The following is a 17,199-nucleotide window of genomic DNA, read 5'->3' as shown; positions in this document are numbered from 1 at the left end:
CCCCAGGGTCCTTGAGGCAGTTCCAGGGGGTCCCCAGGGAAATGGTTTGGAATCAAATGGACCCTTATGGGTCTGTAACTCTGAGAGTGTACAAATGGAACCAAATGGACCCTAACAGGGTTTATTATTGTGAGAATGATGGCTTCCATTTTCGCAACTTTTCAGGACTAGAAAGCCTGCAGTTTCTATTAGCTTGGATTCTCCATTGATGTCACTGTTGGGTGGGTTTCTGAACTGCCCACAGCCCTCCTATGTGACACAGACAGAGTAGAAAAAAACGTGTCATTTTATCATGATTATTAGTGAGGACCTATTATATGAAGATAGGTTGAAAAGTGGTCCTTTAATGATTACTGTCATTATGGTAATCTCACATTTAATATCGCACACACCATACCTGTAACTCTTATTAGCCCTATTATTATTCTCAAAAAAATTCAAAATTCTTCCAGGGGCCACAAGGAGGCGCTCCGCGGGCCACATGTGGCCCGCGGGCCGCCAATTGAATATCCCTGGTCTAAGGTCTATACTCAAATAAATGAAAATTACTGGCAAAAGACCGTTTTTATATTCAAAATTTTATTCTTTGTATTAATTTGTGTACTCATTGTCTTTGTAATATACAGGTCATTCATACAGCGTATCGTATGATATAGTAAATAATAGTAATTACACACACAAGGTGTAACAAATATATCAACCAACCTGTCACCCTCACAAACATGCATCATGCGCGTGCACACACCCACACGCGCACTCAAACAAATACAACTCACACTCACACACATGTAAAACTTTGTTAAGCCACAAAACCCCCATTTATTTTTCTCCAACAGTTTCATATCTCCAGAATTATCCTTACTTCAAAAATGAGTATGACAATTAATACTATGTTTAATATCTTACAAAAAACAACAAAAGATAAATCAAAATAAATGCAAGAAGGCAACTAAAGAAATGAATAAAGCAAAGACTGTGAAAATTTAGCATATTAATGGGACTCTCTTTAACTTGAAGCAAAACACAACAGAGCTGAACAGCAGAACAGACAAGTTATTTAGAAATGTTGATTAGAAGTAGATACCAGTAAGATATTTAACCGCGGGTTGAGCGAGTTTACAGAGAATCGAACCGGCCTTTGAAGAGCCATTGCAGAATACATTGTGTGATTTTCTATCCAAACGACTCATTTGATCAAGTGTTTCGATAAAGTCAGGATACTTGTCAAATAAAATACATGTATGAATATGAGCCTGTATGTGTCACAATTATAGTCGAGTATCATGAATATAATAGAGCACCAGGGAAGGCATCACAAACTAGTAAAGAAAAAAGGTCACTCTGCGAGCATTATGGCACAAATATAAACACTACAGGGGCCTATGGGGCATCGCAAGGGCAAGGCTGGAACAATCAAAGAGGGTACTGTTGTGACATTAGCGTGGGGAAAAAACAGACCTGTCACCGCATCATCTGGAGGGATCTTGGAACAGTCTCACTGTATCCACTATTTGTCTCTCCACACGTGAACCAGGGTTGGGATAACTTCACCTCTACATAGAAGTCAATCAGTGAAGTAATAAAGTGTTTTGTAATCCAATGGTTAAGACAGACATTCCTATATATCGGAAGAGTGACACTATAGGGTAGCTTGTGGGGAACTCGTGTTTTGTGTTGATTTTGTATTGTATTGTCTTTGTGATGTTTTGTTGTGGGTGTTTTGAACAGATTGTGAAGATGAATATCCTTTGGGACAATAAAGATTATTATTATTTATTGTTAATATTATGTCTTGCTGCTTGCTATGTTCTGGAACACTGGTAGAGCTGTTGGCCCCGCGACCGACTACCGATAAGCGGTTGAAGATGGATGGCTGGATGGATGCTTGCTATGTTCCCTGACTTTTACGTATAGTTTGAACATCTATCACTGCACAGAATCTTTCAGGCATTGGTGCATTGATTTTTGATTCACCAGGGAGAAAGGTAATGGCATTAAAATATCTCCTTCACTCCTCCAACATGGTGACATCAATGTTTTAACCACTGATACTCTCAACAACCACTCCATTACAGGTCTTCACCATGCTAAGCAGACATGGGAAGTGAGCTGATATCTAAATCGATCTAATGGGAAATGTTTTCCATATCTCACTTCACTTGTAGCAGCACTGTGTGAATTCAAGGGTTCAACAACAAGTAATGTTGTTTTTTTATAAATAACATAGGAAAACGCCATATGCTCTTAGTTAGTTTCGGTTACGCACAACAAAGTCAGATGATGGTGATACGTTTGCATACTAGAAAGTTACCGATTGCATTAGAAGGTGAAATATTATTCAATGATTATGATGGAGCGATGTGAAATACTGGGTGTCAGTCACTGCAGTAGTAGTTAGTCCTTTTTTGCATCAGAACACACTCTTCAGACTCTCATCCATATATATACACATTCATACGCACATTCAATTACTCGATTCACTCCCTCAACTGATACTCTCCAGAGTGACTCACGCCCACAAGCACACACAAACATGTCATCTTAAAAGTAATCACTCTGGGCCGTCATCTGTGCGCCATTTTAAAAAGTCCTCCTTCCGCGCGTCTGGTTTGATCTGGTTCCGCATGCCACCCAGCAGGTTGGAGGTTGCCTCGGAGGCCACTATTAGAGGACGGACCACTGTGGGCGGGATCTGCCGCAAGACGCCGCCCACGGCGCCAGGGAGACCCTTCTGCTCGTGGCCACGGGAAGCAACGTCACACAACGTCTGAGCCGTGTCGATCATTCCCTAGAGGAGAGAGAAGAGTTTAATCATGAATGCACGTCAAACGTGTTGCAGGGCGTGCGCAAGTTTTTACCAGTTCAATAGAGCACCGAAGTCTGACGCCAATATCACTAGAGGGCGCCAAGTACATGGGTTCGTGTACTTTTTTATTCGTATTATAATCCCCATAGGGGGATCTTGGATCGCCTCATACAAGAACTGTGTTTGAAAAGTAAACAAAACATCCCGGCCGTTCACTCATATGGATAAGAATCAACTGACCGAGAGAAAAATTAATTAAAATTTTGTTAGAAACAGACTGTATCAAATATGAGTAATAACAGTTTGTTTATTTTTGGACAACAATGCTTATATGAGACGATTTTAAGATGTCCCCATGTTATTCTCCATAGAGAAAAACGTCCGCGAACCCCTTGGAGCCCAGGAGATGAGCAAGTGACGGCAGGACTTCGGCGCCCTATAGACACGTAGTTTTGAGAGGAGAACCCACCTCTCGGACGGTATCGTAGGCCTTTGCCACACCCTCTCGGAGGTCTGCAGGCTGGTGAGCTCGGCGCGGTCGATTGGAGGTGGCCCGACCCTCTGTGATGGCATAGCGCGTGAGAGGTGGTGTGGGAGACAGGATGTCATACACAGTCTCTGCTGTGGCCTGCAGAGTGAGACGGAGACTTGAGCATTAACTTAGGTACCAACTACACTACTACATATGATATGCTGAATGTACAGGTACTAACTACACTACTACATATGATATGCTGAATGTACAGGTACTAACTACACTACTACATATGATATGCTGAATGTACAGGTACTAACTACACTACTACATATGATATGCTGAATGTACAGGTACTAACTACACTACTACATATGATATGCTGAATGTACAGGTACTAACTACACTACTACATATGATATGCTGAATGTACAGGTACTAACTACACTACTACATATGATATGCTGAATGTACAGGTACTAACTACACTACTACATATGATATATGCTGAATGTAGAGTAGAAAGTACTCATTATGCAAAATGTCCCGTTTCGAATGTTTTCAAATATGTAAAATGTGTAAGATGTGTAAAATATGTTAAATCTTTTGAAAATAGCAAATCTGATAGCAGATCTATTATTTTCAGATGGCCGAAATGTAGTGCTGATTAATGTATGTTTTGTAAGAATAATACAAATCTACAAACTAAATAGTAAGTAGTACGTTTTCAAATAATAAGTAAAAGTACAGAAAATTGGAAATACTCCAGTAAAGAACAACAAAAACATATATATCTCAAATGTATTATTAAATACAGTACAGTAATGTGTACTTTGGGTACCGTCTGTGTACATGGCTGGTACCTGTATGGCCTGCACAAGCCTGTTACTGAGCTCCAGAGCGGCTGAGGCTGTGGAGGTGCCAAATGATGCTGCCCCCCTCTGGAGACCTCGGATAATGCGTCCATCTTTTCTGTATTGCTCTATAGGCATCCAGAACAGATCCTTTACGCCATGGACTAAAAGAAACAGAAGGGACAGGGAAATTATGGAAATGGATGCCGTTACATACCACCTAAAGTCACACAGAGCTTCAGTTCATTTTGGTAGAGAAACGTGAAATATCAACTCACACAACTGGACAACAGAGTGCATGGGGCCTACACCTCCCAGAATGCCTTGCAGCTGGTTCTTCCTTATGTCAGTCAGCCATTCTGAGACGGCATAGTGGATCACCTTGTCTACACCAAGAAGACTGCAAAGAAAGAAACTAATTCATCACACAAATCACAATGTTCTGATATAAACAAGCAAACAAACAAAACACCTATGTAAAAAAATAAAATAAAATAAAGAGCGAGAGAGAGAGAGAGAGAGAGAGAGAGAGAGAGAGCATGTGATGGTAAGGCTGGTGACCAGAGAGGAGTTAAGAGTTAATGTGGTACAGACTGATGCATAACTTATAATTAAAGAGGGAAATTAGCTACAGTATGAAGGCTATTCTTTTTAGCCAGCAATTTTAAGGATTCCCTGTGGGGCATAATACGATCAATAAATCCTGATAGTCTAAATCAAAGCGCTACTTGTTCTCTGCACTTTGATAAAGAGTGTGTGTTGGTACCCATTTCTGCAGCAGAGTCTCTTCAGCTTCAGTTCTGAGCAGTTTAACTGGGCCAGGCCAATCAGGATCCCTGCAAATGTTCCCTTTGAAAGCAGAACAGATTAGATGCCAGAAGAGTGAGGTTACTGGAAGTTATGAGGTTCCAGTCCAGAGCAATTTGACCAAAAAAAGAGAAGAAAAGTACTCAACATAGAATGTATATATGTACTACAAAGCACAATGCACTGTACATTTCTGTAGACCTCCTTTACAAGACTATTAAACTGCATCTCATGCTCTGGTTCTCTCCATCCGTCACTTTCTATGTACAATGCGTGTGACATATTAAGTCAGTGTGTACACATCTTTATCGTGTTGTCAATTTTTAATTTTAATTGTATGTAAAATTGCCAAAACGTCAAAGTGCATTCATGCCATGTGTCAGCATGATGTTGTTTAATCATTAATCATGAATGAATGTATCATCTATTAATTAAAAGTGTTCTGAATACCTCGTTTCGTTTGTCACTTTTTAAAATTCTAACTTTATTTGTTTACATAAAGGACACTAGTAGTCCTCCAACATCAAATGCATGAGACATGTGTGTGTTTTATACCTATATAACAGAGTAATTTGCTAAACATTCCAGTCATTCCAACCAAATTACAAGGAAGCCGGCAGTGATAATGTGCAACGTTTCCTGTTTACTGCCAGAGCAGTACACCAAGTATTGAAAAAACTAGAAAAGAAAGCAAAAAAACAATAACAAAAAACAACAAATACGGGACATACTGTATGTGTCTTAAATTAATGCAAAACGTACCAAATAAGACCATTCATCTGATGAAGTAACATCCATGAAAACCATGTAATGGTGTATGCTTGGAAAGCTTTGGTTCAGGCCATGTGACAAATGGATTGTTGGTATCAGTTAGTTACTAACCTGTTCAATGACCACATGTTTACCATGATAGTCCAGCCAGATAGGCACTTCAGAGGTGAAACGAAACTCCCTGGAGAAGATGGTAGAAAGAGTGATGGAGAGATGTCATTAGATGACAAAAAGAGAGAAACGATTCAGACATTAAACCTTGATTTTTACCCTTTATTTACGACTTACTTTGAGAGACATAATAACGATCTTTTTCACCACGCCGCCTGTTTTATGATTACTAACAAAGTCAAGTAAGTCAACATAAGTGAGTATAAGCACAGTCTTCCATTGCAGGCAGTGAGACCACTGAGAAACTAAAAAAGTAAACAAAACTAAATGGCAGGTGTGTGGTTAATAGTTGATGAAGGGGACGACATCACTCACTGTACACCGCTTGTGACAGGATTTGGAACCATGCTTGTTAGCATCATCACACATCAACTCCCTCAACACCTCATCGTTGAGATGTGATTGCGCTGCTTACATACCGGAAGTAGATTGGCTGGTCGGCGGAGGAGGTGGAGCCAGCGGAAGAGGAGCTCTGTTCACTGTAAGTGGTTTCCACGGAAGCAGTGAGGTCAGCGTCCAGGACCCCACCTGACTCCGCCTCCTCAGAGGACTTCTGTGAGGAGTCTGCCTTCACTGAGAGCATCAATGGATACAAAAACAATCTCATGTGATCTCTCTCTCTCTGACACGGGTTTATATACGGTATGCATAAAAACATTGAGGACATCCAGCTCACCCTCGGCTGCAGGGTCCAAAGGCAGGTAAGGGTTAACAGATGAAGCCAGATTACTGAAGAAATCCTTCAGGAAGAACAGAGCATCCTGGAGAGGAAAGATATGATAAGACCGGTTGAGGAGTTCTATCGTGGACAATAGGCAGATACAACATTCCAAATGTAAACTTCCATAGACATTGAGACAGTCACAACAGCACAGTATAATATCTATGGAAGATGGGGAAAATAAGATGGTATTGGTTTGTTAAACAATACCAGTGTTTGTATAAGTAAGTGGATCTACTGTGGCTCTTGGTGCTGCTGGTACCTACCTGGTCAATGTTGAGTCGTAGGGGCAGAAGGCTGACTCGGAGACAGCACTCTGGACCTCCGAGGCCAGACTCTGGACACACCTGCAGGGCCTTTACTGTCAACTGAGACACACAAACACCTACTCTCACAACCAATACAAAAGATGATGAATGATGAATATGACATAATGTCACTTATTTAATTCCCCTTCTTTGCAATTGTTTTCTCTCAAACAAAATATGGGGGGGGGGGGGGGAGGCGGTCAAATTCATGCAATTTTGGGAGTCCTTGACATGAAAAATGTTGAGAACCACTGATAAAGCAACATATGTTTTTCCAAAAACATTTTTAGAATGGGCCTTTTAAAAAGTTAAACACAACATAGAACCACGGGAAACTCCACTCCACCCTTTCTTCATTACGGGGATATTTTCCCTTGGCTCCCTGTCTCACCATGTTGGAGTGGGCTCGGCGAGGCATGCTCTCGCTCGTGTAGAGGTAGAGGAACTTGTTGAGTTGCGAGGAAGCCAGCCTGTCTCGGACCTCCAGCTCCTGGACGATGAACACCTGCCTGGAGAGGGGCTGCTCGCTGCCCGGCCCCATTCCCACAGCGGTGCCAAAAGACACCCCCTCTCCCTCCTGCCCCGGGACTGGCACTGCCACAGCGTAGGCCTCGTGCTGGAAGGACACCTGTGTGACAGCAGTGGTGTAAAGTTACTAGTATTTACTTAAGTACAATTTTGAGGTATTTGTACATTACTTGAGTAATCCCAATTTCCAATCATTTTACTTCTACTCTCAGAGACAAATATTGTACTTTTATTCCACTACATTTATTTGTTAGGTTTAGTTACTAGTTATTTTGTAGATTTGGATTACTATTACAAAACATAGGGCCTAATACAGTTGAAAACCTGAAATTGGCATTCTACATAAAGAGTACTTTCTACTTTTGGTAGTTTAAGTACATTTTAATACCAATACATTTGTACTTTTACTCAAGTAAATGTTGAATTCCAGACTTTTACTTACAACAGTATTTCTATATTGCAGTATAAAGTTCTCAAACTCTGCCCGAACCCGACCCAACATTTTCGGGCCGGGCCGGGCCGGGCCCAAATAATTATGCTAATTAGTCGGGCAGGGCCGAGCCTCTGGCTTGGTGATTTTCCACGATTTTGTTCTTTTTTCTTTCTTTTTTTAAAAGAGTGTTATTATAATAAAAATAGCAATTCTGTTATTTGTGTAATGTGATTGTGTATAGGCCTACATGTATGTATTTATTATGAAGAGGGCTGCGTTAGGCGATTCACTTGTGACAGGAGGACTGGAGGCGGGGGTCGCATCGCACTGGCATTTCAGACTCAGAGGCCTCGTACACACATGTCAAACCACGTGACTTCCATTGGAAAAGCATTGAGCCTGAGGCGGCCATGACACACAGACAGAACAGATCATGTCTGTCCGGCATGTGTGTACGAGGCCAGAGCAGCATGCAGCCTGCCCCGCAGTCCTGCACTGCGCGCAGGCAGTACAGTAGAGAGAACAGTGAACGGTGTGAGACTTGCTTGCTTGCCTTGCTACCGCTGGTTTCCCTCTGGTTTGCGCACCAAACGAGCTACTAACCACCAGTTACCTTGCCAAGTTGCCATCAGGGGGGCAGTCAGACGGATATTTTGTGAAGCCACTAAGGAAATGAAAGTTCATATAATGGCCTGTTGTGGCGCTGTCACTGGACCCAGAAAAACCCATAGCCCCATAGAAGTCCATGTATTTTGGCCCAACTTCACCTAGACTGTATTACCTTAATAAACATGGTCATGAATACTTTTTGCTTCCAGTCACTAGTTTAAAGTCTCATTTCTAATGTCATAATATTCTTTTTGGAAAATGATGGTCCCATTTATAAAAAAAATTACCATAAAGTTGCGCATGTTCTGAGGGGCGTGGCTACCGTTACAGTCTATGAACGGGATCCCCCACCCACTCGAGTCAAAATAAAAACCAACGAAGAAGAAGGGGGAAGTCCCGCCTCGTTGTCTGGGCCAGCCAATGGGCCAGCTGGCCTGAACTGGGCCAAAACGGATCTAGAAAGATGGCGACTTCCATTGCAAGGACTGACAGGCTTCATTTTATGTTCATGTTAGACCCGCGGAACGCTTTGTCCATATTTTTTACAGTCTATGGTTGCCATATGCTTAAATATTTTATAAAATCAATCGGATTATCACAGCTGAAGAAGCGTCAGGTTTTCGTCATGTTGCACTGAGTCTCGTTAACCCAGCTGGCTGCGATGAATAAAACATAATTATTAATCAACGTCACCAAACGATCCATGGTGATATATAACTTAAACGCTACAAGTAAAGCAACTTCACTTCAGAGGAAACTAAGGGAGGGAGGCTCAGGGAGCTGCAGCTGCTATTCGTGTTTACTCACCAGTCACCACCACCACTGTATGGAATCCATAATTATGGAACATTAATAGCCTATTCTAACGTGAGTTACATACATCCTTTATTTCGATAAGTCCGTTGATCTCCTTTCTCACTTTCACACTGAAACACGGCGCCACAATTTTGTGCTGGTTTCTTTTCAACCTTCCTTTTTCAATCATACTGTGAAGTTTGATTAAACTAAGATTCATTAGCGGTTTTCTCCTGTACATACACATGCATTGCACACACACACACCTTGGTGAGCTGTATCTCCATGAGTAGCGTGTGTTGCCGACCGCTGCCTCCAGCCCAGCGCCAAGAATTCTGAGGTCGGGAGGAAGGTGCGGAGCGGGATGGGGAGCCACGTAAACCCGCCGGGACCGAACGCCCCCTGGAAGATGGCAAAAGTGGCAAAAGTGAGGGAGAAAGCAATCATGGAGTTATGTTGTATACTGAAAGAGACTGTGAGGAGAAACCTTCATTGGCTTACAGAGCTGTCGCACGCACACGCACACGCACACACACACACGCACGCACGCACGCACGCACGCACGCACGCACGCACGCACGCACGCACACACACACACACACACACAACTCTGGCTGCTGCATTTTGGACGAGTTGTAATCTGTCAGTTGTTTTCTTAGGCAGTCCTGAAAATAGTGCATTGCAGTAATCAAGCCGAGAAAAAACAGGCGTGGATTAGCGTTTTTGCATCGTCCAAGGACAAATAGGCTCTGATTCGTGCAATATTTCTAAGGTGAAAAAAGGCAATCTTGGTAACATGATTAATGTGTGAATTAAAATTAAATTCAGAATCAATAATAACCCCCAGGTTCTTTACTGTACTGAACAGTATGAAAGCATTACGTTGTAGTCCAAAGCATGAGTCAAGTTACAATGTGAGAGACATTTGATGTTTCTGCAGTCACTGTGCGTGAGTCACAGTGTGTGTGTGAGTGTGAATACACAACAACATGGGTTACCGATTTCCATGCTGGGCATGTACGGACACGGGCTTGCCCCCGAAGTCCTTGCCCCCGTATAGGTGCCAGACAACCGAGACCTCCCGGAGCACCACCCTGCTCTGGGGCATCGGGAAGCGGCTGGGCGCCCTGAGCAGGTCCGAGCTGCCCCGTGGCCTGGAGAAGTGACCATCTTTCACCTTAATGGGCCCCTGGGCCAGCACCGTCACCACAGGCTCACCGTCCCGGGGCTGAGAGAGGGATCAATGCGATAGAGTCAATCAGTCAATGAGATAGCGTCAACGTCATAGCCTTCACCTGTATTCATGCCATGTCACAAGATATCACCTGCATATTAAAAAATATTAAAAAGGACAGATTTCGGTCACTGAGACACTTGATGTGTATCTGTCGTCCAAAGAAACCAATTAAACAAAACAACTGCAATTAAACTCACAGGAATGCCCATGCCAGGAGCCTCCAATATGCAGAAGTCATCGTTGTCCGTGGAACCCTCAGAGCCTTCTTCCGACATCATATCAGCCTGTGCCTCAGTCGCTGTGGCCACCAATCCATCCAGTTCAGAGTCTTCCTCTTCCAGAAGGGAGGAAGGGAGGTGGAGCTTTGGGGCCTCTCCGGGGAACAGGTAGACTGAGACAGGGGAGCCCCGCGGCACCGTGGGAGAACCTGAACACGCTCACAGCATCGGATGGAGATACAAGGTGGGAGGGTTTTTTGATATTGGCTGAATTGAATTTAGAAACCAATACAGAGAGAATATCCTGTTTTGTAAACCAAACACATTCTGACCATCCACGTGACAGAAAGTAAGAAATCATCTTCAATACCTGAATCTAGCTCCACATCTCGCTGTGTCTTCTCCGTGTCAATCAAAGCATCGGTTAAATCATACTGATTTATCTCAGCAGTCTCGGCAGGAGGGCAAGGCGGCAGCGAGGCAGGGCTTTCTGACAACTAAAGACATTTCATTGTTTAAATTGAAGCCACTTAGCACAACGAACAACTTGTGTTCAAGTTTATTCAGCTTCTGACACAGTCAATGACACTGTGTACTGTAAATGCATAAGACATTTGGTGCATTCTAAGAGCTGTTAGCTTACATGCTTAGGTTACATCCTACATCCTGCTAGCTTAGCCATTAAACAAAATCTTCTGAAAATACTGGGAATCCACAGAGAACCTGGTCTCTTGGCAAAATAGCATTTTCAAGTTCTACATTCAGTGTCAAGGTCAAAGGTCAAATCACCATCTGGGAAGAACAGATGTTTGACCGTCTTGATTGATGCATGTCTTACCGGCAATTTCTGTCCGGCGATCTCAGTGGGTGAGGCGTGTTTTGGTGGAGGGTGCAGGTCACCCTGGGAAACCAGGTATTGCAGCAGGTTGACGAGGGCGGCACAGGAATCGGAACAGGTGTGCAGGTGTACCACGTTGTTGGAACAACGCAGCTCAAACAATGGCTGGCTCTGGAGGTCAGAAAGAAAAGAACAGGGAAATTTTGAGAACAGAAAAACGAATTGTTTAATTACACGTGGTAGTATTCAGGTTTTGAATCGATATCCATACTCAATAAGACGCTTAAATTATAAATGCCCATGTCCAGTAAAAGGGTGTCAATTGTGTACATTTTTTACTTGGAATTGAGTCTTAAGATTTGAGAATTCCGATTTATTTTCTCACAATTGCCTATCTCACATTTGCGGAGCAGAAAAGACCACAATTGTGAGAAACAAAATCGTAAAAGCGTGCCTACCCAGCCGAGTTCAGCATGTTCTCTTTTCATAAGGAGGTGCAGCTATGGTGTACTCACCAGTTTGCCTTTGTCACTGCCTTTAAATGTGGTGATGGCCAGCTCCAGCAGGTCAATGTCCACAATACACACATAGTCTGGGGGACGGAAAGAGACCCAGGAGAAAAATATATTATGTGTGTAAAAAAGAAAATAAAATAGGACAAAAAATGATTTATATCATTCTTCATTGTCCCACAGGGGTATATATAAGGCCCCCTTCTTTTTTCATTCTAGAACAAATACCTTCATTGGAAATAATCAATCTACGAGCTTACATGTTCCGTTGTGAGCTGCTATAATGCCCCCCCAAACCCTGCTCTACTAGCCTGACATTACAGCCTGAATTTTCATTAGTGTGGTTGCCCAAAGGGCAACCAGACTCTAGTAACTGTAACACTTTATTATTGTTTATTTATTACTACTTCCACATACTTTATACTAGAAATGTAGTTCAAACTTCAAACTGTTCAGCTCTTTGCAGTGATGTGTGCTTGTATTTTAATTTTTACAAAGTTTTATACTTTTTAACTTTTTTTTACATTCTTTATAATGAGTCGATGGAAGAAAGGTCCCATTTTTCACAGTTAACTTTTTTGAGCTCTTATTACTCTGTCATACTTTCACTTTTAAACTTCATTCAAACTTTATAATGTTCATCTATCTTTGAACTTTCATTGGTGAAAAAGTTGTTTTGAAAAAGTTTATACTTTTTAACATATTTAACTTTATTTATAGTTTTTTCCTCCCATTGACAATGTATGGGATTTATCTCTAAATCAACCTCACTTTTGCAGCCTCATTACTCTGGCATACTTTGTCGTAGAATCGATTTAAACTTTAGAAAGCTCACACGACTCTGGACCTTTTCGTGGTTCAAACCGTATTCGAATACGTTAAACGTTTTTTTCCGAAATCGCAGTTCAATCGCAGGCCGTTTCGCCTAATTAGTGCCAACTTAGAGTGCGGGGCTTCTTTGACTAGAGTGTGGAAACTGAAATTCTTTCCTTGAAAATTTACCAAACAAATTGTCTTTGTTTGTTTCAGTGCAGCCGTTTTCTCAGATGTGGGCAAGGCCAAAGTGGAACTTGACTCCTGCCGTGGATGTTTAGCGATTCAGGGCAGAATGTGGATCAGTAGATTCACTGTAATTTCCTGTATGCTTGTTACCAAGACACATTTCTGAACATCTATTATACTAGGATTACACGCACGCACACACACACGTGTCCTACCTTTCCTCAGGTCTACTGTGTCGCTGTCACACTTATCAGAGAGGTAGAGGGCAGAATCATCCAGGATGAATCTAACAAACACAAAAAACAACCACACACTTAGGATTTACACAGTTTAACTAATCTTACAACAATGCCAGCTAGTAGATTTATATATTCAATTTTTTGTACAAAAATAAAACAAATATCTTTGCCTACAAGCCCAAAATATGGATGTCAGGGTGACAGTGGTTAAATAGCAGTACAACTTAATATTTTATTTTATTACATTCAGTCCATGAATGTGGTCTGATGAGGACACTAGACAGCAGCAGGCATATATGTCTTATTAGCCAGGGATCCTTTTAACAAACCACTCAAAGTCTACATGTAGTACCCCAGGGCTCAATAGAGCGCCGCAGTCCCTCCCCCTTTCAGAAAAACGAGTGGCCCAGGAAATGAAAACCCAATGCATTCTCCCATCGGCAATTCTTATTTAATTTATTTAAAGACTGTTACGCCGCGGACAAAGCCAACTCGGATCGTGACAAAGCATGACAATGAACACAATGTTTTGGGCCGATCAAATCATTAGAAAGAAGAAAAGAAAGTCAGGAGACAACACTATTTATTTTGTTTTTCGTCTTATAAATGATTTGATCGGCCCAAAACATTGTGTTCATTGTCATGATTTGTCACGATCCTAGTTGGCTTTGTCCGCGGCGTAACCGTCTTTAAATAAATTAAATAAGAAGTGCCGATGGGAGAATGCATTGGGTTTTCATTTCCTGGGCCACTCGTTTTTCTGAAAGGGGGAGGGACTGCGGCGATCTATACTAGTTCCATGCCTTTTGTGCTACCTGAGGTGGAAAGTGGCAGTGTCTACGATGATGTTGCTGGACAGCGAGAAGGACTCTGCTGTGAACAACACTCGCAGTGGCAGGTACAGGGGCCTGGGAGGGAGAGACACACACACACACACACACACACACACACACACACACACACACACACACAGAAAGAGAGAACAAGGGGTTTTTAATGTATCACAATTTCATCACTGTTTGGAAGTTAATGTATGTACGTGTGTGTGTGTGTGTGTGTGTGTGTGTGCGTGCGCGCACATGCGTGGGTGTGTACCTGTAGTCTACAGCGCAGGTAGCCAAGTGTGTATGCAGGATGGTGATGACTGCAGGGGGTGTATATCCCAGGATAGGATCATCGATGACATCCAGAAAGTCAACCAACTACAGTAAAAGAATAATGAAACAAGAGTTGAAACATTGATGACTTATTTTGAATCCTGCCTGTCTGAAAAGCCAGCCTGAAAAGAGTATTTCACTAAGCTAGGAAAAGCTAGGGTTGTCTGTACTGTACAGTATCTGTGTATGTCAGTCTCCTAAAAAGTAGGTGAAAATCCATGCATATAAAATGTGATTCTTTAGTGGAAAATCTCAGAGCTAAACCAATATCGTTCTTCTGAAGCACATTTTTACATCTAGGCGAAGCATTTTGCCATTTCAACTTGGCCAACGGAGACTATGACATGCCCACAAGCAGCCAGACTGTATAGTGCAGGCCACTGAACACAGCGTTGTGATTTGAGTAGATTGTGTGTGTGCAAGCTGCACACATACTGACTTACTATTGACACCTAACAGGGAGGCCATGCTGATGATACTACATCTTGTCTATTTATTTTCCTGCAATGGAATGTGTGGCTAATTACTGAGCCACATTGGGATGCTCCTGTAGCAGACCACAGACAAGTGAAGTGATAGCCCAACTGACACTTGTGTGCAGGGCTTCAGGGCCCTTCCTTGAATTCGACCTTCATGCCTTCCAGTTTAATGCATTTTGAAAGGTGAAACATGGGAGAGATAAAACACTGTCAGGAATGAAAACTCTGGACGAGGATCACTTGCTTCCAGGAGCTTCTCGGTACTTCTTCCTACCTGCTCGTACCAACTGTGATTTGTCTGCGCCATGTAGTGCCGCATAGTGGCACCTTGGAGACGAATGGCAACCAGGAACTCCTAGAAACAGACAAGAAGAAAAGATCATTATAGTCATATTTGAACCATATGTAGCCAGTGGGTGACGTCAGACATCTATGATGTCTATGATCTATGAAGACTAACTCACAAACACTCCCCTAGATTGCTCGACCCCTAGGAGCCACGCGGCAAAAAACAACAACTTTGAATTTAAGTATGGGTCTGCCATGTTGGTCTCTTTCATGAGCACCCACCTTGATGTTTTTCTGGAGGTCCAGGGTGATTTTGATGGCTGTGGACAGCATCTGGAGGTCACTTTCCCTGCCACTCACGCTGCTCACACCCACCTCTGTGGGGTAGATGGTAGGGTCCAGGTGCTTCGGGGGAGTGAAGCTGGGCATCTCCAACCGTTCTGGGATGGGGGAGTCTTTCACTGCCGCTGTAAGGTATAATGAGAGAGAGAGAGAAATCTTGTGATTATGGCTGACACAGAAGTGTGTTTTGTGTAGGAAATATGTATGATGTTACACACACCTCGATGGTATAGCTCCACCCGTCTGCTCTCCACACAAAGGAAGTTTAGATTTGGGTTGTTCTGGTGCTGTGCCACACTGAATAACTTCCCCCCTTCCAGGTCTAAGACAATCTCACCATGATTATCCTCCTCCGCCTGAGAACACAGAGAGGAATGGAAACCATTTGGAAAATACTTTCTCCTATTAAAAGAATCATCATCCCTGATCATTCAAAGTGAATAAAGGAATGAACCAATGAGAACGTCAGCGGATAATGCAGTCTCACAATAGTAAATGGTAAAAACAAAAGGTGCATGCTTTCATCCAAAGTGCTTTACTTAGATTGTGCATTACATTTACCCATTCATACACTGATGGCAGAGGAAACCATTCAAGGCACCAACCTGCACATCTTAGGGGTCAAATTAGGGGTTCAAAGTCTCGCTCAAGGACACTTCGACACTAACTCTGGGGAGCCGCTCTACCGGCCACTCTACCCCTGAGCCACTGCCGCCCCTGGTCAGCACATAGTCGGCTCACCGTGGTCAGCACATAGCTGGCTCACCTTCCTGTCCGCCATGGCTTGAAGGCGGCCCTTGCCTATGAGGACCGTGAGGGAAAGAAGACTGAGGTTGTGGTTAGGACGTGGTTCTGACTGTCTCCTAGAGTCACTGGCAGAGGCGTACTGAGCTTCATCATCCTCAGAATCAGAGTCTGTGATGCACAGAGAGAGAACAGATGCATTTTGTGGAATGTAGATCTACGAAAACACTGTTCAGTGAAGTAAAGTAAAATCATAAAAGAAGCTTGCTAAATACTTTCGGTTGTATCTCCCATTGGTCGTATGTGTAATTTAACCCATTATGGTGTTAGCATTATGTTATGCTTTAGCTATTGAAAAATAGCAGATCTACAAGCTCATAGCGCGCCACAGAGTGGCACGCTACGAGCTTGTAGGTCTGCTATTTTTGAAAAATCAAAGAACCACTGACATAGAAACATAGCTTTTTCAGAAAACTGTCAGGATGTATAAGACATTTTTTAAATCTGATCTCAGGTCAGAATGGGTTAAAGGCGTCAGTGTCAAAGCTGTGATTGGGAGACTAACCCAGTCTGAAGGCTGACTTGCAGAGCTGAAACTCGTCGTCGGTGTGATGGCGGTGGGGGGTGTGATCAGAGGGCGGAGGAGGGGGAGGGGGCTCCCACATCAACAGGTCATTGTTAATCCTGCAGGAGAGAGACCGACAAGAGCGGTGGAGAGAGTGAGCTTGTGTCACATATTTCAGCAGATGTGTGCAAAAAACTGACAGTGGACAGCTGGCCTGGTGTCTGCCATCATGATAATAGCAGAAATACACTGCGTTAAGAATGGATGTGATGATGTTACATTTTAGACAGACACGCACAC

The 17,199-nt window shown here is 42.8% G+C and overlaps 1 protein-coding gene across 2 annotated transcripts in view; it reads right to left on the bottom strand.

The window, feature by feature from the left end:
• Window positions 1-582: 582 nt before the first annotated feature.
• atg2a (autophagy related 2A) overlaps window positions 583-17,199 on the bottom strand; it is a 32,727-nt gene continuing 16,110 nt past the window's right edge. For both annotated transcript variants that reach the window (XM_080774727.1, XM_080774728.1), the window contains exons 19-42: window positions 16,900-17,018; window positions 16,357-16,505; window positions 15,811-15,946; window positions 15,531-15,715; window positions 15,235-15,315; window positions 14,420-14,526; window positions 14,140-14,232; window positions 13,301-13,371; window positions 12,087-12,163; window positions 11,572-11,742; window positions 11,104-11,230; window positions 10,713-10,942; window positions 10,277-10,506; window positions 9,545-9,680; window positions 7,305-7,541; window positions 6,872-6,973; window positions 6,561-6,645; window positions 6,304-6,457; window positions 5,825-5,894; window positions 4,902-4,984; window positions 4,414-4,535; window positions 4,145-4,299; window positions 3,276-3,434; window positions 583-2,788 (exon numbers count right to left, since the gene is read on the bottom strand). In XM_080774727.1, the coding sequence (XP_080630853.1) occupies window positions 2,552-2,788; window positions 3,276-3,434; window positions 4,145-4,299; window positions 4,414-4,535; window positions 4,902-4,984; window positions 5,825-5,894; window positions 6,304-6,457; window positions 6,561-6,645; window positions 6,872-6,973; window positions 7,305-7,541; window positions 9,545-9,680; window positions 10,277-10,506; window positions 10,713-10,942; window positions 11,104-11,230; window positions 11,572-11,742; window positions 12,087-12,163; window positions 13,301-13,371; window positions 14,140-14,232; window positions 14,420-14,526; window positions 15,235-15,315; window positions 15,531-15,715; window positions 15,811-15,946; window positions 16,357-16,505; window positions 16,900-17,018 (3,316 nt within the window). In that variant the 3' untranslated portion in view covers window positions 583-2,551. The remainder of the gene's footprint in view (window positions 2,789-3,275; window positions 3,435-4,144; window positions 4,300-4,413; window positions 4,536-4,901; window positions 4,985-5,824; window positions 5,895-6,303; window positions 6,458-6,560; window positions 6,646-6,871; window positions 6,974-7,304; window positions 7,542-9,544; window positions 9,681-10,276; window positions 10,507-10,712; window positions 10,943-11,103; window positions 11,231-11,571; window positions 11,743-12,086; window positions 12,164-13,300; window positions 13,372-14,139; window positions 14,233-14,419; window positions 14,527-15,234; window positions 15,316-15,530; window positions 15,716-15,810; window positions 15,947-16,356; window positions 16,506-16,899; window positions 17,019-17,199) is intronic.

This window comes from Protomyctophum bolini (genome assembly GCF_963924005.1).
Source record: "Protomyctophum bolini genome assembly, chromosome: 10".
Classification (NCBI taxonomy): domain Eukaryota; kingdom Metazoa; phylum Chordata; class Actinopteri; order Myctophiformes; family Myctophidae; genus Protomyctophum; species Protomyctophum bolini.
This window is presented reverse-complemented; position numbering and strand designations above follow the sequence as displayed.